Source organism: Dromiciops gliroides, chromosome 1 (assembly GCF_019393635.1).
Source record: "Dromiciops gliroides isolate mDroGli1 chromosome 1, mDroGli1.pri, whole genome shotgun sequence".
Taxonomy (NCBI): domain Eukaryota; kingdom Metazoa; phylum Chordata; class Mammalia; order Microbiotheria; family Microbiotheriidae; genus Dromiciops; species Dromiciops gliroides.
This window is the reverse complement of record NC_057861.1, coordinates 677,784,369-677,807,337: the sequence shown is the minus strand read 5'-3', so window position 1 is coordinate 677,807,337 and position 22,969 is coordinate 677,784,369. Positions and strand designations below refer to the sequence as shown.

The window sequence follows — 22,969 nt, the reverse complement described above, 5'->3', positions numbered from 1 at the left end:
CCGAGGCACAGTGTCGGCTGCCAGGACTGTCCCCCCACTTCCTCCTCAGTGTTCTTTCCTCTCCTCCCTTTCCTCAGCCTAACAGGGCTCCCGTAGACGGTTACTCGCTTTTGAAATGGAAAACTGGCAGTGGCTGGCAACCCACTGCAAGCTCATCAGCACCGGCAGCCTTAGATCCAGAAGGCAGGGATGGAGCTGGAGGCCCAGCGGGGAGCACATACGAGGATAGGTGAGGCGCACACAACATCAGGGGCTGCAAAGTGCGCAGAGCCTCATTAGTGCTCTGCTCTCCCTGTTTCTACAGGAGGGAGGGAGGGGGACAGGGATGGGAACCAAGTGGCCCCTTCTGGGTCTATCTCTGTGGATTCCCACAGCCCTGCCTCCAGCAGGAACAAAAACACTCCAGGACCTTGGATTTCAGGCCCACCCCTTCAAGCCAGCTCTTTCTGGACCCCAGGCTGCTACCGTCTATCTGCCATCCATCACTCCCCGTCCTGGCTGCTAGCAAATCATGATACTGATGGCTAAGGCTATTCAAGGCCCTCTCTCAGAAGGCTGGCACCCCCCAGGACCAGCAGGCTGCTCTGGGTCCTCACACTAACGGCCACCTTCTTCCCCAGCCCATTCTGGAAGGTGTTTCACACTGCCTTCTGTTAAAATGACTGATGCTCAACTCTGAGGCTTCAAGAAAATAGAAGAGGAAGATGACAATCAATGTTGGAGGGGTTTGGGGAAAACAGGAGTATCCCTACATTGCTGGGGAAACTAATAGGTGGTCCAGTCATTCTATTTGTTTGTTTCTTTTTTTTGGCAGGGTAATGAGGGTTAAGTGACTTGCCCAAGGTCACACAGCTAGTAAGTGTCGTGTCTGAGGCCAGATTTGAACTCAGGTCCTCCTGAATCCAGAGCCAGTGCTTTATCCATTGCACCACCTAGCTGCCTCCAGTCATTCTGGAAAGAACTTCGGAACTATGCCCCATAGCCTCTGACCCAGCTATTCCACTCCTAGGCCCTATATTATGGACAGGGAGGTGGTGCAGGAGATCGAGGGGAAGACTCATCTTCCTGGGTTCAAACCCAGCCTCAGACACTTACTAGCTGTGTGACCCTGGGCAAGTCACTTAACCCTGTTTGCCTCTGTTTCCATATCTAATAAAATGAGCTGGAGAAGAAAATGGCAAACCACTCCAGTATCTTTGCCAAGAAAACCCCAGATGGGGTCACAAAGACTTGCACACGACTGAAACAATAAAGGCCTATGCTCCACAGAGATAAGAGGAAAGGGACCTATACTCCAGTAACAACCCCAAACTGAAAATTAAGGTGACGTCCATCTATCGGAGAATAGCTAAACAAAGACTGGTGGATGAATGTAATAGAATAGTCTTGTGGGACACCTCTGACTTCCCCGCCAGGCCCCAGGAAGCTCATTCTTGGGATAACCTCTTCATCCTATAAAATCTCATCAGCCTTGGGGCTTCAACTCATCCCCACTGATTGGAGGGTGAGGCTGTCAACTCCAAACCTCCATTTAAAGGACAATCCCAGCTCTATTTCCTCATTTCTCAACTGGCTGTACTCTTCCCCAAGCCTGGCCAAGTACCTTCTCCTCCCTGCCCTTTCCCCCCATTAGTATCCTCAATACTCAGCACCTAATAAATACTATTGACTGTTGGAATATATTATTGTGTCATAAGACATGACAAAACAAGCCATTTCAGTCTTTTCTATGAACTGATGCAGAGGAAAGAAAGCAAAGCAATTTCTGCAATGACCATAATAGAGAGAAAAACAACTTCCAAAGATTCTAGAACCACTGATGAAATGCACCCCCTTCCTCCTGCCAGAAAGGATGGATTTTAAAATTCAGAGTCTGGGGAGATGGCCAAAGTCAGAATTTGTTTTCCTGGACTTTGCATAATTGTTATGAGGGTTTTATTTTCTGGTTTGTTTTGGTTTGAATTGTCCCATGGGGAGGGGCACTGAGAGGGAGAAATAATAAGTGCATGTAAAAATAATGTTTCAAACACCTGCCAGGTAGGAGAAACCCTGGCCTATCTAGCTAACAGCCTCCCCCCTACTCCATCATCCACTCACACTCTGTCCCTAGCGCTACCCTCAATGGCTACAATGACCTTCCCTCAGCAGAGCCTGGACTTTTTTTTTTGTGGGGGCAATGAGGTTTAAGTGACTTTCCCAGGGTCACACAACTACTAAGTGTCAAGTGTCTGAGGCCAGATTTGAACTCAGGTCCTCCTGAATCCAGGGCCGGTGCTGTGCCACCCAGCTGCCCCCAGAGCCTGGACTCTTATTAGCTCTAGGCTGGTCCAGCTCTGGCCTCCCCCAGGGACCAGAGACCTAGAGATCATTTGGGTTCTTGCTCAGAGTTCCTTCTCAGCTAACCCCAGGAATCATGTCACCTGGGTCACAAAAAGAGAGGGTGCAGAGCTGCCTATGCCCATGCCTGCCCTCATTGCTGACTTCCCAGTGGCCTGAGCTTCCCAGGTTCGGGGGCTGGCCCCCCACACAGATACGGACTTTTGGCTGGATTGGAGGGAGAGGAGGAAAGAACTCTAAAGGCCGCCCTCTTGGTGAGGATAACCCACTCTGGTCCAGCACTCTCTTTAACCTCGGATGTATCTGCTTGTTTGTGAGAGGAAAATGGTCTGGGGACCAGGGGGGAGACAGGATCCTTGGGTGCCAAAGGGGGCCCCAATAAATGCTGGATGCCTAGAAACCAGGGAGATGACACTACTGCCTTAGCTGATGCTTAGTCTTCCAGTGGGGCTGGGGGATTGGGCAGCTCTTGAGGTTCCAACCCTATGGGGTTCATTCAGCACTACCAACCCCCACCCCCAGGTTGTACTGTTCAGTCATTTCAGCTGTGTCTGACTGTGACCCATTTGGAGTTTTCTTGGCAAAGATACTGGAATAGTTTGCCATTTCCTTCTCCAGCTCACTTTTCAAATGAGAAACTGAGGCAAACAGGGTAAAGTGACTTGTCCAGAGTCACACAGCTAGGAAGTGTCTGAGGCTGGATTTGAACTCACAAAGATGAGGCCTGGTGTGCTATCCACTGTACCATCTAGCTGCCCCAGCTCCAGGATGCCAGCACTATAATCTGTCAGCAGCTAAGAGGAAAGGGCAGAAGGGATAATTCTCCTCATCTAAGTTTTCTATATAGTGCCCCTGTCCCCTCAAACTTACCCCAGGCATACCACTTTGTGCTGAAAGCATCAAGCCTCTCAATAGAGAGAGACATGAAGGCTGAGCTCAGGCTTCAGACTCACCTTGATGTAGGTGTCCAGAGCAGGATGGACCCTGTGGACAGCCAGATGGATAGACAGTGCTGTGGTATAGGGGAAGACGGCGGTCACCACATGGCTGGGGGCCGGGAAGGAGAAGATCTTGAAGCCAAACTTCTGGTAAAGGCGGATGAGCTCAGGGGATGGTGACTCTTCACCCTCACTCAGGATGCTGCCCACAGCGTAGCGGCACTTCTCCGGAGGAACCTATGGAGAGGCAGAAGACAAGAAAGGCATCAGGGCTGGCACTTCCAGGGAAGTGGAGCAGGGCATTCAAGTCACAGACAGGAAGGCCAAGGTAACCAACGAAGAGATAAACAGAACCACAGACTCAAACAGGCCACGGTAATGACAACAATAGTGGCTGACATTTATATTGTGCCTTAAGTCAGCAAAGTGCTTTATACATGATCTTTCATTAGAGCCTCACAGCCCAGTGAGACTGTTACCAGGAAAGAAGGAAACATGCATTTATTAAGCACCTCTGTGTTTGTGCTAGGTGCTTCACAAACAGCTCATTTGATCCTCACAACAACTTGAAGGAGGAAGCTGCTATTATTATTCCACTTTTTACAGACGAGCAAACTGAGGCAGAGAGAGGTTTAGTGCCTCGTCCAGGGTCACACAGCTAAGAAGTGCGTGAGGTCAGATCTGAACTCAGGTCTTCCTGACTCCAGGTCCAGGGCTCTATCTATCGACTGTGCCATCTGGCTGCCTCTAACCCCAATTTACAGATGATGAAACTATCCTGATTTCCCAGCATCAGCAAAGAGACAACTACTTCCCCAACCTGGACACCATCCCGGCCTAGTATTATGTGGGGGCACAAAACCCGGAGAGTCAAATCAGAGATGGCACAAAGAAAGGATGACAGGGAGGGGAGGATGTCTTGGAAACCACCTCTCTGACAACAGTCCCGGTGTGATGTCGCTTTGCTGCCACCACAAGGCGACAGGCAGGCCTGCAGAAGGGGTACGAAGCTTGAGCCAACAGCCCCAAGATTCACAGTACACCCCTGCCCCCTGCCCCCCATCTACTTCATATGCAGCCAGTGGCTCATTTCTCTGAGCCCTATAGGAGAAGGAGAAATTGAGGAGGACTCTCTGGAGACAGGATTGGCTCCTGGAAGAAAGCAAGGGAGGCAGGTAGCACCAGGCAGGAGACAACGCCAGACTCCATCACCCTGATGCAGGTGGGCGGTATGGCTCTCAAAACAAAGCCATCTGTTCAGATCAAGGGTTACCAGATTAATGTCTGAGAACCCAGAAAACTCTGGTCTTCCTCCAGCCCCCAGAAAGTATTCCCCAGGAGCATGCTGTCCAAGCCACCGCCAGCCCTTCATGTTGGGGTCTCCAGGACCCCCTCGTTTCTTCTTCTCTGGTATCCCCAACTTCAGCCTCCCTTCCCAATCCTTCCTCTCCACTTCAAGGAGCATGCGGATGGCGTGACTCAGCTCCACTGTCCTTTCTAACTGCCAATCCAGGTTTCGTCTCCTCTTCCTGGACAAAGCTGAGAGCATCCTCTCTCCCCACTGGTCTCCTCTGATTCACCTTCTGCCACCTGGTGCCCACGCCCAGCTTCACCCAGATCATCTGGGGGCCAGCGCCAAGAGGCCTATTTTTCTAGTCTTCTGGTCCCGGCTCTGGGGATCCCAGGCACCCACTTCACAAAATCTCCAAGCTTGAAGGGACTTCCTTCCTAACAAGTCGCCTCGCTTCCACTCCAGGACCCCCCCATGAGACAGAACATCTTCAATCCTTCTTAGCCCCCTCCCAACCCTGTCCTTCTTTGTTGGTGAGCTCAGACGTAACTCTCCAGGGCGGGCCAGGGAGCTCACTGCTTCCATCCTGCAGAGCCCTGGTTTTTCTATAACTTAAAGGGTGTCTTCTCCTGGACGCCCCATAACGGAACTGCCTAGGCCCTACACTGCCCTCTTCCACCACCACATCTCCCCTAACCTTGGTCTCAGCTCCAACTGGCCCAGACTTTGCCCCTGATGGCTGGTCTCTTCCCAAAGTCTGCCATCTCTTCTTCCATAGTACCCACCTGCTCCTCCATTTCTGGAGCCACGGGCCTCCCCGAGGCCTACGGGTAGCACAGAGCAACCTTGACCCTTCTCAGCTAGCTGGGAGGCATCAGCTCTGGTCCTGGGGTGCCCTACCCTGAAAGCCTCACCATTTCCCCTTCTCTGAAGGATGCTCTTGGTCAGTTGGCCACAGAGGGCCCTGCAGTCAGAACTGATGCCACTAGGGGGAGCAGCTGTTCCTTCAAAGCCAAACATGAGACCTCCCACCTTCTCCCCTCCCCTGGACACACACAAATCTTTTTGCTGACCTGGCACAGACCTCTTGGCTTCAGAGACCCAGAACAAATTCCTCCATTCGGATGCATTGAGCCCTGCCTGCTCAGTGCTCAAATCAACCAAATGACTACCCTGACTCCTTTTTCCAAGTCCTCTTGGAGAGGATCCTCTCCCCTCCCACGCTCTCCCCAAGCTACTCCTTCATCTATTAATCGAGCATTTATTAATGAATTGCTATGTGGCAGGCACTAGGCTAAGCGCTGCCCTAGACAGAATGGGGAAGAACTCCCAGGAAGCCTTGGGACAAACCCTATCCTTGGCAGGAGCTAGTGCTGGGGTGGGGAGGGGTGGGGGGCCAGCGTGAAAGCGGGGCTCCTGGCTTCCTCGAAGTCTGCAAGACAGGCCAAACCCATCCTTTCTGGCACCTCAGTTTCTCAGAAGAGGTCACACGAGGGACATAACAAGGGAGATTGGTCACCCTCCGATTTGTTTCTCCACTGGGCAAGTGGGTCATCCAGGAATGGTTGAGCGCCTAGACAGCCCGGAGCAGGCCCTCCCTAGTTGTGGCCTCCAGGAACACTCCCTCCAGCAAATACAAAGAAGTCAAAAGCAGCTCAAACAATACAAGTCAGTCAGGGCCTCTGAGGCCCTAGAAGGCAGTAGCAGGTATCAGCCCTTTCTGCTCCTGCTTCTGACTTTACTTTGGCACCAAGACAAGAGATCAGCTGGTTTTCTCCAGTGGCGAGCTTCCCTGTCCCTCCACCCCACCCCCAACCACTGCCAGAGTCCGTGTCCAAGGTGGCCCGGGGGCGTTAAGTCTCAACAGATGGACAGCCCTTCTCCCCTCACCAGGCCAGAGGCAAACCAGAAGGCAGGCCAAGGAAAAAGACTGCCCCACGGGGCAGAGGCAAAGACCGATGTTGATCCAGCCTACCAAGCTTCTCAGCCAAGTTAGAATAGGCTTCTTCCTTCCAAAGAAAGGGCATTCGGGGCTTGAGGACCTCAAGTTTGGGGAAGGCAGCACCCAAAGGCAATTGCCGGAATTCCTGCTAGAATTAGAAGAAAGCCCTGTGAACAGAGACCAAACCAACTCTGCCTCTGTCCCAGGATGGGGTGAAGATCCACTCCCTCTGTGCACCCACTTGTCTTCCCAAGAATTTTCTGGACCAAAGTGCCCCTTCCTGGCCACTGTTCTTCATTAAAATGTAAATAAACTCCTGGGAGGCAGAGACTGGCTTTGCCCTTGAGTTGGTATTGTGGAGGAAATGCACAAATCCTGTGTGTCATGAGTTTTGGGGAGACATCTCCCCAGAAATCCTAACCCGGGAAGGGGGGGGGCATCCACAGAAACGAAGCCTGCTGGGCTCTGCTGTGTCCATCTCCAAACTCCTCTCAGGTTCCATTGATAGATTCTCAGATGAAATAGATCTCTGACCCCACCAAGACAGTCTGAGATTAACTATAAGGAAACACCTCTAAGGAGAATAGACCTGCTTGTGGTTTACTCGCTTCCCTCGCCGCCCCTCACCCAGGACAACCTGTTCCTACTCTACCTCCAAAATGGGGCAGCTAGGTGGCGCAGTGGATAAAGCACTGGCCCTGGATTCAGGAGGACCTGAGTTCAAATCCGACCTCAGACACTTGACACTTACCAGCTATGTGACCCTGGGCAAGTCACTTAACCCCCATTGCCCTGCAAAAACCAAAACAAAACAAAAAAACAACTCTACCTCCAAAATTAGGAAGGGGGCTGAGCAGGCTCCCCTGAAAAGCTCTTTTTTCTCATTTGCCTTCAAGCCTCATAAAAAAAAAACCCATATAAATGTGTTACTATTGACATGGGGCTTAGGACAGGACAGACATATCAAGGAGTCAAGGGACTATTAAAGTTTAAACTGGCCAACTAGATATGAACCTAAGAAGCAAGGGGAGAGAAAATTCTATAGCAGGAAAGTCAGTCAGGTATGGTTACTACCTGAGCTAGGAGACAGAGATAATTCCAGAGGTCAGGACTATCATTCCAAAAAAAATTCCCTGACTCTCAGGAATCTTTCCCCACCCCGCCCCCAAAAAGAATTTCTTTAAAAGCTTTGGCCTTTCTTCTGTTCCTGAGGAGAAAGATGTCTCTAAGCCAACTCCTCCTCTTTTTTTTTTTTTTCAGGGCAATGAGGGTTAAGTGACTTGCCCAGGGTCACACAGCTAGTTAAGTGTCAAGCGTCTGAGACCAGATTTGAACTCAGGTCCTCCTGAATCCAGGGCCAGTGCTTTACCCACTGCGCCACCTAGCTGCCCCCTCCATCTCCTCCTCTTGACTTCCCTCTCAGCCACTTTCTCTAGCGCCCAAATAAAAGACTATTTTAATTCTAATTGGACTGTGAGAGAGAGAGAGAGAGAGAGAGAGAGAGAGAGAGAGAGAGAGAGAGATTCTTTACAGAGGAATACCTAAAGACTGCCCCACGCCTCTTTCCCCATGATACTACTACCTAGTTCTGTTCTTTGAAGTACCTAGTCACCAAGCAACTGCCCATCTGCAGATGCTGATAAAACTTTCTGCTGACCTTTTGGGGAGGAAAGCCTCTCCAAGAGGAATGTGGGATCCCGGGGCTAACACATGGGAGGTACTTAATAAATGATTTTTCTTTCTTCTTTTCATTCATTCACTGATTCATGGAAAGGACTATCAGGAAGGTGTGGATTTAGGTCTCCTTGATAAAGGAAAACAAGGAAGGTTTCTCCAAGGGCCCCACGTCCATTGACCTCTAAACTACTGTCTCCTTCCACCCTAGAGGATAACGACTTCAAGGCCCTTCCCACAAGAACAGTTTGTTGGTTAAGAGAGTTAATTTGCCAAAAAACAAGGCTTCTGCCCAGGGAAGGACCGGTGCCCTCTTGGTTTTGTCAACAAGGGGTGAACTCGGGTGAGCCAAGATCCAAGAGGACTGGCAATCCCAAAGAGCTCAGCCCGACCTCAACAGGCAGGCTTCAGGCCCTAGCACATCGGACCTGACCTTGTTTATTCAGCAGCTAACCAGCTCCCGGAGGGGAATCTCCTCACCCACTTCTCTTCTCTCCCTACTATAATTGGAGCTGAGTCCCAGGAAGATCCCACAAAAAGCAGGCAGAGGCTGCCCAGGCCAGACCTCTGGATGAGAGAGCCGTCAGTAAGCATGTATAAAGTACCTACTATGTGCCGGGCACTGTGCTAAGTGCTGGGGATGGAAAGAAAGGCAAAAAGCGGTCTCTGCCCTCAGGGAGCTTAAGGTGTAATGGGAGAGACAACACGCCAAGAACTCTATCCGAACAAGACCTTGTTGTCTGCTGTCGCTCAGTTCTGTCCGACTCTTTGGGACCCCATTTGGGGTTTTCTCAGCAAAGATACTGGAGCTGTTTGCCAGGTCCTTCTCCAGCTCCCCACGGTTACACAGCTACTAAGTGTCTGAGGCTGGATTTGAACCCAGGAAGAGGAGTCTTCCTGACTGCAGGGCCAGTGGCGCTCTAGCCTATCCGCTTCACCTGCTCGCTACCCTGGTGTACACTAGATAAACTGGGGGTGGTCTCAGAGGAAAGGCACTAATATTAAGGAACAGGAAGGGCTTCTTGCAGAAGGGTTTTCAGCTAAGATTTGAAGGAGGCCTGGAGGGGGAGATGAAGAGACAGAGGATTCCGGGCTTAAGGAAACAGTCAGGAGATGGGGAGCCAAGGAATAGCCAGGAGGCCAGTGGCACTGAGTCACACAGTGGGAGGAAAGGTAGGGGGGGTCCCAGGGCATCAGGGACTGGCCAGGTAGGAAGGAGTAGATTTGATCCTCAAAGACATGGGGCTTGGGACTTATCAAGGAATTAAGGGACTACTAAATTGAAACTGGCCCACTAGATATCAGGAGGGGCACACTTACGAAGGAGGGGGAGATTGAATTCTATAGCAGGAAAGTCAGTTGGGCGTGGTTACTACCGGAGCTAGGAGGCAGAGATAACTCCAGAGGTCCGACTATCATTCCAAAAGAAACATCCCTCTCAGGAATCTTTCCCCACCCCCCCCACAACAAAGGGAACTTTCCATTGTCAGGTGGTCACGTGCCATCCTTCCTCTATAAAAGCTTTGGCCTCCCTTAGGTTCTTGGAGAAAGATGTCTCTAAGCCAAACACTCCCCTTGAGGCAAAGTCTTTGACTTCCCTCTCGGTCACTTTCTCTAGCGCCCAAGTAAAAGACCATTTAATTCTAATTGGACTGTTTGTGAGAGTTATGATTCTTTACAGAGGAATACCTAAGGATCCCCCCCACACACAGCTATTTCCCCAGTGACACTCGAGGTGACAGGAAGACACCAGAGTCTGTCCAATAGGGAGTGATGGGGACACCTGTGCTTTTAAGGTCTGGGGGGCAGCTGGATGGCGTAGTGGATAGAGCACCGTCCCTGGATTCAGGCCTCAGACACTTGACACTTAGTAGCTGTATGACCCTGGGCAAGTCACTTAACCCTCATTGCCCCGCCCCCCCCCCCAATTTTTTTTTTAAAAAAAGGTCTGACAGCTGGGAGGACAACAGGCTGGAATGGGGGGGGCACTCTTACAGAGGGAGATCCCCTCCATCAGGCTATGGCTATAGCCCAGGCCCACAATTCTCTCTTTTTTTTTTTTTAGTGAGGCAATTGGGGTTAAGTGACTTGCCCAGGGTCACACAGCTAGTAAGTGTTAAGTGTCTGAGGCCGGATTTGAACTCAGGTACTCCTGACTCCAGAGTCGGTGCTCTATCCACTGAGCCACCTAGCTGCCCCAGGTCCACAATTCAATGAACAGTTATGAAGCATCTCCTCTGTCAGGGTACCATGCTCAGGGGCAGTACTCAATAGGAAATGGCTTCACAAGTCATTGGGAAAAGTACCATCGGTCCAAGGTGATCATGTTGCCTGGGGTGTGGGCCAGGTGCTAGGTATTCCATGACCTGAGTACAGGGCCCACACTGCAGGCAGAGCCGGTGAGCGAGGCCCAGCAGAGCATGAGAGCAGCCAAAAGATCAGTCGCCAGTCTCTGCCACCTATGTGGCAGTGATGCCTAGCGGAAGGGTGACAGAATTTGGAGTCAAGAAGACCTTAGGGGAACAGCTAGGTAGCACAGTGGATAAAGCACTGGCCCTGGATTCAGGAGTGCCTGAGTTCAAATCCAGCCTCAGACACTTGACACTTACTAGCTGTGTGACCCTGGGCAAGTCACTTAACCCCCACAGCCCCGCCAAAAAAAAAAGAAGACCTTGGTTCATATTCCAGCTCTGCCCCAGAGTCACATTTCACCCGCTCTGAGCCTAAATTTTAAATACGACTTAATTTGACAACATTTTGTGCCTACTCTACATAAGACAGTCACAATAATACCTGGAGTACCTACTTCCACTGATTTGTTGTTCTTTGTTTTTTTGTTTTTTTTTTTAGTGAGGCAATTGGGGTTAAGTGACTTGCCCAGGGTCACACAGCTAGTAAGTGTTAAGTGTCTGAGGCCAGATTTGAACTCAGGTCCTCCTGAATTCAGGGCCAGTGCTCTATCCACTGAACCACCTAGCTGCCCTCCACTGATTTGTAAATGTGAAAACACTAGACTGTGAATTCTTAGTGTTCCTTTGTTCCAAAGAACACAAAGCTATTTGCTATGGAAAAAATTTCCTCCCCTCCCCCCAAATTCCATACACTGGAAGGATCACTGGGGATGCTCTTAGCAGAAATAAGAGAAATAAGAGAAGAGGCTACCTGCCCCCCCCCCAAGGTTAAGGAAGGGGTGGGGCAGGGCCCTGAGCCTATGAAACACCAGCTCACCTACTCAGGTCCCCAAGAGCCACTGTCTTTCATTTTCAGGAAGGAAAATGGGCATAGACAGAGGCAGACCAGATCCTTAATTAACAGAAGGGCATGCATGCTCCTTCTTCTGTGGATCTAAAAGCCTCTATAACCCTGCTTGGGGAGGGGTCCTTATTACATTAGTGGGAAAAGAGGCCCAGAGAGGTCATTCAGCTTGCTTAAGGAAATTATCCAACTGGAGCCCAGAGGAGGGCAGCATCTGATCTGCTGCCAGGATGGGGGGTGGGGTAGGAGGGGCCCTTCAAGGTGAGACTCCACAGACGAAGGATAGGAGGAAGCCAGCCCAAGCAGGAAGCTGGTGGGGCGGCTCAAACTGGGGCCAGGGCCCAGGGCCCAGGTGGCAGGCACGTAAACAGGGCTATGATGGGGCCAAACCCCGCCTCTGGCTTGGGAGCTCAGGTAAGCTGAGCTGGGGCCTCACCAGCCCCTACCTGCCTCGATTCGGCGGGTCTCCTCCTCCCCAAGAAGACTGCACTAGTCCCAGTTGGCAGTCAGCAGCCACGGGGGTCGCCCCCCCCCTTTGGCTCAGGGTTAAGGGAATGGAATGGAGGGGGTGGGTGGAGACAGGTGTGTGGGATAAAGGGAAGGAAGGGGGTGGAAAGAATGCTGTCCTGGTCTGAGGCCAGGCAGACTCGTTTGTGACTAAGCCCGAGGAGTCCAGAGCCTTGGGTCCCACTGTGTTCTCCTCACAGCCCTTCTGCAGGTAGTGCCCGAGGCCAGGGTTTTTGGGGCTCCATATTGTTGTTTTGTTAGGCAGCTACTTGGGATCTAGCCTCAGACACTTATTAGGTGCAAAACCCTGGGCGTGTCATTGAAATGTTGCCTGCCTCAGTTTCCTCACCTGCAAAATGGAGATCATAATTGTACCCCCCTCAAAAGGTGGCTGTGAGGATAGAATGAAATATTATTCATAAAGTACTCAGCACCATGTCTGGCAAATAGTAGGCACTTAATAAATGTATGTTCCCTTCCCTGTTGGGATGGGTAGCACCTAGTTTTCGACTGGTTCTAGCTTGTTCCTCCTCAGCTTTTCCAGTAAGGCCCCCCCCTGCTCCCCCATACTCTGAAGTCATTTAGAAGAGGCCTTGGCTGGCCAACCACAAAGCCTGAGGGCTCGGGGAAAGAGGCCAAAGCCATCACTCCTCCCAGACTCCCTTGTGCCCTCAGGGGCAGCCTGGGGTAGCCCATCAGGAAAAGCTATGGAGGATGGGGCAGGGGAGAGAGAGTGGAGGGCAAGGTGACTCCGAGAGTCCCCATCTCACACATGGCCAAGCCAGATCCGGTCTCACCCAGCAAAATGTGACTGAGGACAAGTTCTCCCACCCACAGACAAATCAAGCTTTCCTTTCTTCTAAGAATGAGAGGGCACAGGACCTGCCACATCCCACTCCCGTTCAGGAGTCACCACAGCCACTCTGGGCCTCAGTTTCCCCCTTGCCCCCAGGCCCCAAGGCCTCCTCCGAGTGCCACATAAAAGGGCTGGGTGCGTCTGCCTTCCTGGGCCACTTGTAAGTGGGAGGGAGAGGGAAGAGGTAGGCAGAGTCTGTGGGAACCTGAGAAGGGGGAGCAGCTTGGCCTGATACCCTCACTGAGGCCTTGGCTTCCAGGCCACGGACCTGGATTCAAACACAGAAGGGCACAGAGTCCAGGCCGTTGGGCGTCCTCTCTGCAAGCCCTCCTCCATTCTGCAATGGAGGCATTGATCAGGTCCTCAAGGACTACGGCAAGACACCCAGTCTGGCTACCTACTGAGCCACCTACCAACTCCCAACCAACCTAATCCCAGGCTAACCTCGTCTCTGCTGAGATAGCCTCAGCACTGAGGAAGGAGGGAGAGAGATGAGAGAGAGACAGAGAGAGGGAGAGAGAGACAGAGACAGAGAGACAAGAGAGTGACAGAGAGAGAGACAGAGACAGAGAGGGAGAGAGGGAGAGACAGAGAGAGGGAGAGAGAAACAGAGATAGACAGAGACAAGAGAGTGACAGACAGACAAGAGAGTGACAGAGAGAGAGACAGAGAGAGGGAGGGATAAGAGAGAGAGACACAGAAAGAGATAAGAGAGTGACAGAGAGAGACAGAGAGAGAGGGAGAGAGAGACAGAGAGAGGGAGAGATAGAGACAGAAAGAGACAAGAGAGTGACAGAGAGAGAGAGAGAGAGAGAGAGGGAGAGACACACACACACACACACACACACACACACACACACACACACACACACAGGCCTGAACAAGAAGAATGGGCTCTGTAAGGGTCCAGATCAGGGGTTCTTAACCTGGGGTCCACAGACAGCCTAGATAGATCTCAGGAGAACCTAGGCCTTCAGTAGGAACAAAATGTATACCTTTATTTTCACTGACTTCTAAAACTACAATCAAGCGTTTCCTTCCATGATTCACTCCTCTGAGGAGGGTCTCTAGGCTGGAAAGTCCCTGCTGTGACCCAGAGGGATCAGAGGGGCCTGGGAGGTGGGGGGCTTCCTGTCGTCTCTGGGACACCATTCCTGTTAACTGAACAGGGGCTGGCCTAAGCACAGAGATGCCTTCCTCCTTTTCTCCGTAGTTGTGATTACCTTCATCGAGAGGCAGTGGAAGGAAGGCTGGGGCCCGAGGCACCCCAATTCCAATTCCACATTCAATCCCTGGGTAGCCACAGTCAAGTCATTCCCCATTTCTAAGCCCCGGGATCCTCATGGAGGAAGCAGGAAGGATACTACCCCCTCTCCGAGTGGTGTAAGAGAGACAGGGGCATGAATGGCTTTGGAATATCCAGAGGTCAGCTTCCTTATAAGCTCTGGATGCTCACTGAAGCCCCAGGTATCCTCAAGAGAAGTGTCCAGGGCGCTGAGGTCACCTCCAGGGGTAACGCTCAGCTCCCTCAGTGGGTAGGGACCAGGTGTCACTGGGCACAGCGGAGCAGCCGTGAACCAGCGCTGGCCCAGAATAAGGATACGGGTGCCTCCCGACATCACTGAAAACTACCTATGCCTCAAACAAAAACATGGCCAGTGGGATTTTTTGTTGTTGCTGGGGGAGACCGGGAAAGGGGAGAGGCCAATAAAAGCGACCCCAGCCCAGAGATGGCTTACAGAGGTTCTCTTCTACCAGACGCAGGGCACAAGTCTGCCCAAGCTCTTGGGGGACGGGGATGACAGGAGGGAGGTCAAGGTGACGTAAGGATGGGGTAGGGAAAGAAAGAAAAGTCTGACTACTCTGCCCTAAGCCAAAGAATGGAGTCACGCACCCATGCCATGCCTGGCCTGCCCCACGTAGAAGTCTGAGGAGAGCATCATGCCACTCAGGGAATCCTGGAAGGTCTGGTGACAGGGATCTGTCTAGGACCCTTCTCAGGGTCCTCACGACTTTCAGCGTCTTCCCTGGGGGCTTTAGGGGCAAGGCTGTATTAGAAGACTTTGTGAGACCCCCAGGATGCCTCAGTGGTCAGGTCTGTTTATAACCTTGCCCCTGAGGGAGCAGAGAAACCTCAGTTCTTGCTGGGACCCCCCCAGCTAGCACTTCAAGCCCCCTTCTCAGTGCCTCGATGGGAAGCGTCAGGCCAGTAGGCTAAGTGGGTTAACCTCAGGCAGGCTCTCTGCCCTCTACCCCCTCTGCTTTGGCAGAGGTGGCTCTATTTGGGGCCGATGTCACCTCGGGCCTGACCCGGGCCAGGTGCTGGATGACTGGCGGCCAGGCAGAGTAGGTGGCCGTCAGTAAGGTGGATTGCCCAACTGTTCCTCTCCAGAAGTGGGGGTGGAAGGGGCGGGGACCCTAGCGTCAGAGTTTCCTGCTCATCTCCCGAGCACCGGGGAAGCCAGGCCCAGGCACAGAAGAGGTAAAACTTAGTGAGCAGACAGATGGAGCCACCAAAGTCTGCCAAATCCGTGCCCACCCATCAGAGGTGGAAACCTGAACTGGGAATTCCAAATCTGGGGCTCAGAGCCAACTCTGGGTGTGGGGAGAGAGCCGACAGAGATGGGGCGGTGAGGAGCCCTGCCCGCTGGGCGGAAAGCCCTGGGATGCCAGCATGCCGAGTTGTGGGCCGTACCTCCCCATGCCACGAAGGCCACCCTGGACAGCACTGACTCACTCCCCAGGACTCCAAGCCAGCCAGACGCCTCCAGAGAGCCCGGCACGCTGGCCGGCTCCAGGGCGGCGATGCTGCTCAGCCAGTCAAGCATCCTTGGCATCAAGGGCGACCTGGTTCATCCCACTGCCTAGGCAATGGTGCTCTCGACAGGGCCGCCTGAGGCCCAGGGGGAGAGGGGAGAGGGGCGCGGGAAAGGCTGTGGAAAGGAGCACGACGATGCTTTGGGGTAAAAGGAAGTAGGGGCCGGCAGGAGGTAAGGGCTCTGACTCCTAAATGTAGGGAGAGGCCTCCATCCCAGTCCACGTCAGCTCATACCTGTGCCCCAGAGCCCAGAAGAGGGAAGAGGGGGCAAAAGTAAGAGAGAAAACCCAGAAACTGGACAAAGTCCAATACTTATCCCCCACTGGGCACGTACCTGGAGCCAGGGCAATGGAGGGTGGGTGCAGGTGGATGGGAAAAAGAAATATGGGTGGGCCAGCTTGTAGAGGAGGCCGGGGCCCCAGGGGACAGAAGGGCCTGACCACTAAAGGCCTGCTAGCCTAGGCAAAGTCGGGGGTGAGCAGAATCTCAAACCCAGGACGGAGGCCTCTTCCTATGGTAGCGAAGGAGGAAAGATCATGACCCAACAAACCTTAGAGTCAAGCTGGCCCTGAAGGGGTGCCCGGGCCCAGGAAGAGGCAGGGTCCCCCACCCCGGCACCTCCCCCTGCCCACTGCTTACCGTGTGGGGGTTGTCGTAGTAGACCCCAATAGAACTAAGGCGTGGAGAGATGCTGCAGCTCTCGGTGAATAAGCGGCCCGACTCCTTGTAGGGGCCCACGTGGAACTTGTAGGCCAGGGTGATGTTCCGAATTGGGGGGGAGCCTGCACTCACTACCACATCTTCCAGCAGCCCAGAGTACACGGCGAAACCCAGCAGGGTCAGCAGAAGGGTGAGCACCAGGGCCGCGATCAGGCCCAGGAGCAGGAACTCCGACATGGCTTCCGGGCCCTCGGCTCCCGGAGGGATGCTGTAGGAGAAGACAGGACCAAAGGGAAGGTGAGCCAGGGGAGGAGTGGTGGCACCCTTCACTCCTGCCTTCAGCCCAAGCAGAAGTGGCCTCTCTGACTCTGTGGGAGCCACGGTCCTTGGGTCTCTCCACCAGAAGCTGTGAGCCAGGAGGAGGGGCCAGGAATGTTTACAGCTGGCCCGATGACCTAGAAGGTAGCAACAAAGGGTGACAGGAGACGCAAGCCTCCTTATTTCTTAATCACAATTATTGAGGCTCTCAAGGCCAGGGTGTCATCACACCATCCGAAACCCAGATCACAGTACTGCCCCAAGCAATGCTGGAATCCAGACGGATCTGGGCAACTATGTGACCTTCCCCAGGCCAGGCCAGGCCAGCAGGCCAGCAGAAAGAAGACCAGGGCGTTTGGTCCTCGGCTCTGCCACTGCTTCCCCTCCCCCACTGCCCATCTCTCTGACTCTCAGCTACCCCCTCAATAAAGGGTGGGACCAGAGCATCTCTAAGAACCCCTTCAGCTGCAACAGTCTGTGATACTCCAATCCACCTTCCCAAGTCCTTTGGTCAGTAATATTCTGAGCTGCTGCAGACAAAGACCCAGATATCTATTAATAACGAGGATGCTGGGAGACACAAAACCCCAGAGGAAAAAAAATCTCTCTGAAGCTCTAATTATGAGAATAGTACTTTACTTCTCTGTAGCTCAACTCTCCAGCACTCTTGATTCTAGAAAATAGCCACAAACCAAGAAGGCAGCCAAAGGGGAAAAAATAAAAGGTCTGCTCAATAGCCTATTTCCTCTCATTTTACATATGGTTCAAAAGAGCTTCATTATCTGGTTTTGGAGCCCACGACAAATTAGAAAGCAGGAAATCAGGGTGGCTGCAGCAAACTCACTGAGAGAAGTAACAGTTTGCCAGTGGAGGCCGCAGAAAACAACAAACAACAATAAAAGCGGATGGAAAGCCCAGGAATCTAAGCTAGCAAATTCAGGACAAGCAGCTTCAGCCACCCCAAAGAGGCCTAGAAGGTGTCACACGATCACAGCATAAAGAAAAAAAAAATACACACACACACACACACACACACACACACACACACACACACACACACACACACTGACCATAAGTAATCATTAAAAGTTAGGATGAAATATTAAACACAGTCTCACTAATATTTATTGGGTTCCAATCATGTGCAAGCAGGGTCCAGAGCTATAGGGATACAATGATGAATAAAACTACACCTTCCTTCCCCCAAGGAATTTAAAGTCTGATTGGGAAACTCAGAGTTTAAGACAAAGGGATCAAACATGTCAGGGCCTTCCTTCTCAGAACACTTCCCCCTTCCCCTCCTTGAACCTGATTAAAATGCAACTGGGAAATAACTGACACAATAAATAAAAATATGATAGATATTGAATATTAATTATCTCATCATTAGATCCACATAAAATACTGATAATCTACCATATGTTATATATCAATACAGCATTCATTAATGTTCATAAAATACATAGATAATGTTAATATGTGGTTTTCTAAGTCAATATACATAGCCTGGAGGGATTTTCATGCACAGTTTAGTGGCCCTGTTTTTATGAATTTGACCCAACTGGTTTAAGAAGGTCAGCATGAAAATAATGTGCTTTAGAAAGATAGCTAAATTTTGAGTGTAATGAGTAGAACCAGGAGAACATTGTACACAGTATCAACAACATTGTGTGTTGATCAACTGTGATAGACTTGGTTCTTCTCAGCAATACAATGATCCAAGATAATTCCAAAAGACTCATGATGGAAAATGTTCTCCACACCCATAAAAAAAGAACTGTGTAGGGGAGGGGGGATGGGAGGGGAGGGAAGGAGAAAAGTCTGAAATTGGAAAGCTTGTATAAACAAAAGTTGAGAACTATCTTTACATGTAACGGGGAAAAAAATAAAATACTTTATTAATTAAAAAAAAAAAAAGAACTGTGGAATCAGGATGTATATTGAACCATACTATTTCTACCTTTTTTTTTGAGGTTTTTCCCTTGTGTTCTGATTCTTCTTTCACAACATGACTAATGCAAACATATGTTTAATGTGATTGTACATATATAACCTATATCAGATTATTTTTTGTCTTGGGGAGGCAGGAGGGAAGGGATGGAGAGAGAAAAATTTGGAACTAGAAATTTTATGAAAACAAATGTTGAAAACTATCTATACATGTAACTGTAAAATAATAAAATACTTTTATGATTTTTTTTTTGCAGGGCAATGAGGGTTAAGTGACTTGCCCAGGGTCACACAGCTAGTAAGTGTCAAGTGTATAAGGCTAGATTTGAACTCAGATCCTCCTGAATCCAGGGCCAATGCTTTATCCACTGGGCCACCTAGCTGCCCCATATACTTTCATGATTTAAAGAAAAAGATATAACCAGGATAAACAGGGGAGAAAAAGATAGCTAAATTTGTTCAAATTTTTAAAAAATTTGGTGCTGAAAGAGGTAAAACTGAAGCCACTTGGAAAACTTGGCTACCAAGGTCTTGCTTCTTTAGAATTTTAGAGGTTTCCTATATAACTGAAGAGAGCAGCATTGAAAAAAAACACAGGCCCTGGACTGAGGAAGACACAGGTCCAGTTGGGACTAGTAAGAGCTGCTCGTTCAATTTACAAGTTGTATGAATCACCATTATCCTGGGGTTCAATTTACTCATCTATAAAATGCACCTAAGTACATTTGCTCTGCATTAGGAGGCAGGTGTTAGGACACCCACCCACCCAGTCGCCTCATTTTTAGGAAATGAGGAGATGTGAGGCCTAAAGGTTTAGCGGATCAACCGAGGTCCCAAAGGTAGCAGGTGGGTCAAACCCCAGTCTTTCAACTCCAAATCCAGGGTACTTTCTAGCAGGTGAGAGGTACCGGCAGCAGTGACAAGCACAACCGAAAACAAAAGCCAAAATATAGACCTCATTTGGTCCTAGAACACCAATTTTAATTTCACGATATCACATTTCCCCAATTCACGTTCTCACTTGATCTTCATTTCCTTTGATTTCTAAGGCCCTCGGTTCAGTCCCTGCCCCTGCCCCTGCTCTGCTTATGCCCCATGCCTATTCCTTTGGTTTTGACAACAAGCCCTGGCTTCCACGAAGTCCCCTCTCTAACCTAGGCAACCATTTTGCAAAACTTCAAAGACCCCAGTTCCCAGCAGCCTCATTTTAAAGCCTCCAAGGACCTCCCTTAGGCCACTCTCTAGGCTTCCGTGGGCGGCTAACCCACAGACATCACTGATTGGCTCCTCACCACTTCAGGCCCCCAGAAGTCATTGGTTCCTCTTACCCCAATCTTGTTCTAGGCTTCTGGGCTCCCCTCCCCCCACCTCAAAGGCAGCCTCACACTTCCTGTCGACTAAGAGTGTGCCAGTCACTGGGGACATCAGAAAAGAGACAAGTGGATACCAAGAAAAAAAAAATTCTTGGTGGCTTTGTGTTTACTCACCGAAAAATCAGGAAAAACTAATAGTTCATGGTCTCTGCCACCCAGCTGGGGCCAACACACACCTCCAGAACTGCAACGAGGACAACATATAATGCACAGGTTTAAGCCACTGCGTTTGTGTTTTTAAGCCTTTCATGCTAAGAGACGGCTCCCCTAGCTATATTTGGCCTTCGGAGTGGTAGGAAGGGAATGGGGTACAGTTCTGGAGCCCAAAGAGCAGGGTTCAAATCCCACCTCTGATGTCTGCTACCTGTGTGACCTTGGATAAATCAATTAATATCAGATGAGTGTCCTCATCTGTAAGATAAAACCCCTTCCCAGCTCTAGGTTCGTGACCCTACTCTGTGCTGGAGCCGGTAGGCAAAAACAATTTCAAACCCCTTCAACTCCACACCAGCCTAGGAGTGTTTTTTGTTTTGGATTTCCCCAATGGTGCCTGGTGTTAAGGGGTCCCCGAACTTGTCCTTTTGAGTTGCTAAAATGTTCCTTTTTTCTGGGATACTTTCAATCACCCCACCAGTACCTTGGAACAAATGCCCCCTTCCCATCAAGGGGTTTCTTCTGCTGTCCTTTCCCCCTGCTCTTACCAAAGAGGGAAGTGGCCCTGCTTCTGCCCAGACTGGACAAAACGCCAGGTCTGCACATCCGAGGCTCAGAGTTAATCACCCAGGCAGCGAGCTCAGATAAAGCTGGGGCTACACTCAGGCTGAAAGCCCATCCATTCCTCCCCCCTGGTAGGCCGCCACCACGGGTTACTCCTCCCAAACAGATGTGTTCATTCCAACCGGCTCCTGCTTCCTGGTTCCCCGGGATTCACGTGTGCTGTGACAACAGCAGGCAGAGGGGGCGTTCCCAGCTCTTAAAGAGACACTAGGTCTCATGGAAAACTTTAGAGCCAGGTTTGGGTTGGAAGTAATTCTGTGTCTGTCATGTGCTTTGCGTGAACAGGAGGTAGGCGGGCCTTGAAGGTCCAGGGAGGGGATAAGTATGCTTGCGTGCATTAAGGAGGAGCTCACTCCTGGTCAGTCTGGGATTCTGGAATCCTGGCAAAGACTTTCCAGCTTCTTGCAAGAACAGAGACGATGCTTGACTCACCAGTGAGAGACCAGGAGGGGCAAGAAAAAAGGAAGGAAAAGTGTACTGGGAGCAGAAGAAACTCCAAAGAAAGGAGAATCAAGGCGCCAGGAATGTTAGGAAGGTGTGTGTGTGGGCGGGGGTTAGGGCACTGCAAACTTTAGGTCAAACCACCCTCACCAGCCCAGAGCCTTCAGCGACCAGAGAGCACACAATGTTTGTTCAGGAGCAGAAGGATCGCTAGTGTGAATATCAGCAGGAACCTCAATCTTGCCTTTTTTTTTTTTCTGGGCCAAATGCTGTTTCATATCAAGAAGAGTCAGTCTCCCCATTTTAATAGCTATTAACTCAATGCCTCTTCTATTTCTTACCTCTATCTTTCTCCCCAGATATTATTTCAATCAGTTCCAATAGCTTTGGGAGGAGCTATGGAGATGCATATTTATAATCTGAAAAGTTAATATAACACAGCTCATACGGATAGGCTACTTCCCACTCCCAATCCACCCCACCAAAACATCCCCATTTTGGGGGGAGTTGAAAGGGTTTTCAAATATAGGATCCCAGAAATAGTTAAAGCAACCCGAGAACTGCAAGAGATCGCTACGTTTTTTGCAGATGTGGGGAGAGAGGGGTGAAGAGTCAGCATCCAGAGAGACTTGAGTTGGGGTGTGGTTTCTTTCTTTTTTTTTTTTTTTGTGAGGCAATTGGGGTTAAGTGACTTGCCCAGGGTCACACAGCTATTAAGTGTCAAGTGTCTGAGGCCAAATTTGAACTCAGGTCCTCCTGAATCCAGGGCTGGTGCTCTGTCCACTGCGCCACCTAGCTGCCCCTGGGGTGTGGTTTCTTAGAGTGTGAACTCCTGAGGGCAGGGGCTGTTCTTTTGCCTTAGTATCCCCGGAGCTTAGAACAGTGCTGGGCACAAAGCAGGCGCTGTAATAAATGCTTACAGACTGGTTTGGGGGTGGGGAGGGAGATGTGTAAAGGAAAAAGAAGACTCAAAGCCAAAAGGGAATCAGTTCAATTCCATTAACCCGAGTTTGCCTTATGCAAACTTGCCCCACTGGACCCCACAAATTTAAAAGCGACCACGAGCTGTGAAAGATGTTTTTGCACACGGGGAAACGGACCAAGGGCTGCCGAGGGGGATCGTCGCAAGGTTACCAGCTCCCCTCCTTCACTCCGCCCCGCCCCCTCCACGCCTGGGGCGGGGCGGGGGGTACCTCTTTCCAGGCCACATCTCGGCCAGGAGGTCAAGTTCACAGCCAAGGCCACGGCCTTGGGAGAGGGCGTGTCCCAAAGACCAGGGCTTCTAGTTGGTTGCCAAAAGTCTCAAAATGGAACAAGGGCAAAGGGGCTGCCTGTTCTCTTCCTAGGGATGTCCAGGCCCCCTGGGGGGGAGGGGACAGAGCGGACGGGGTGGGGTCTCCCCTTCCTAGCCCTTCTCCCGGCTCCAGTTTAAGGGCTGTTAGAGCAGGGAGGGTGGGGGTGGGGCCCTGCGAGTCCACACGGCCGGCCCATTCTGCAGAGCGGAAAACTGAGGCCCTGGGGCTTGCTCAGGGTGGCCCGGAGAGAGTGGTGGCTCGGAAGCCAGGAGCCGGGATTCCCCGCACTCAACGCTGCACGAGGAAGGCCCGGCCCAGCGCCCCCGCCCCGAAGACCCCGACCCCCGGCCCGGCCCCCTCCCACCGCCCCGCCCCCGCCCCCGCCTCACCTCGGCTCCCTCCCGGCCCCGCAGTAGCTCGGGGGTCGGCGCGGGCAGGTCCCGGGGCAAGAGGCAGCCGGAGAGCCGTGCGCGCCCCCGGGACTGGCGGGCGGGCGCGTACCCGGGTCCGGCGTGAGCGCGCTGGGTGCCCGGAGAA

The 22,969-nt window shown here is 51.4% G+C and overlaps 1 protein-coding gene across 4 annotated transcripts in view; it reads right to left on the bottom strand.

The window, feature by feature from the left end:
* The window catches only part of TEX264 (testis expressed 264, ER-phagy receptor), a 42,283-nt gene extending 19,314 nt beyond the window's left edge, over positions 1-22,969 (bottom strand). The window contains exons 1-4 of one of the 4 annotated variants that reach the window (XM_043978636.1): positions 22,822-22,956; positions 20,034-20,103; positions 16,258-16,546; positions 3,291-3,512 (exon numbers count right to left, since the gene is read on the bottom strand). In XM_043978636.1, coding sequence (XP_043834571.1) covers positions 3,291-3,512; positions 16,258-16,515 — 480 coding nt within the window. In that variant the 5' untranslated portion in view covers positions 16,516-16,546; positions 20,034-20,103; positions 22,822-22,956. Of the gene's footprint in view, positions 1-3,290; positions 3,513-16,257; positions 16,547-20,033; positions 20,104-20,620; positions 20,859-22,821 lie in introns of those variants that run through there. The other 3 variants (XM_043978635.1, XM_043978638.1, XM_043978637.1) reach the window with 3 other exon arrangements.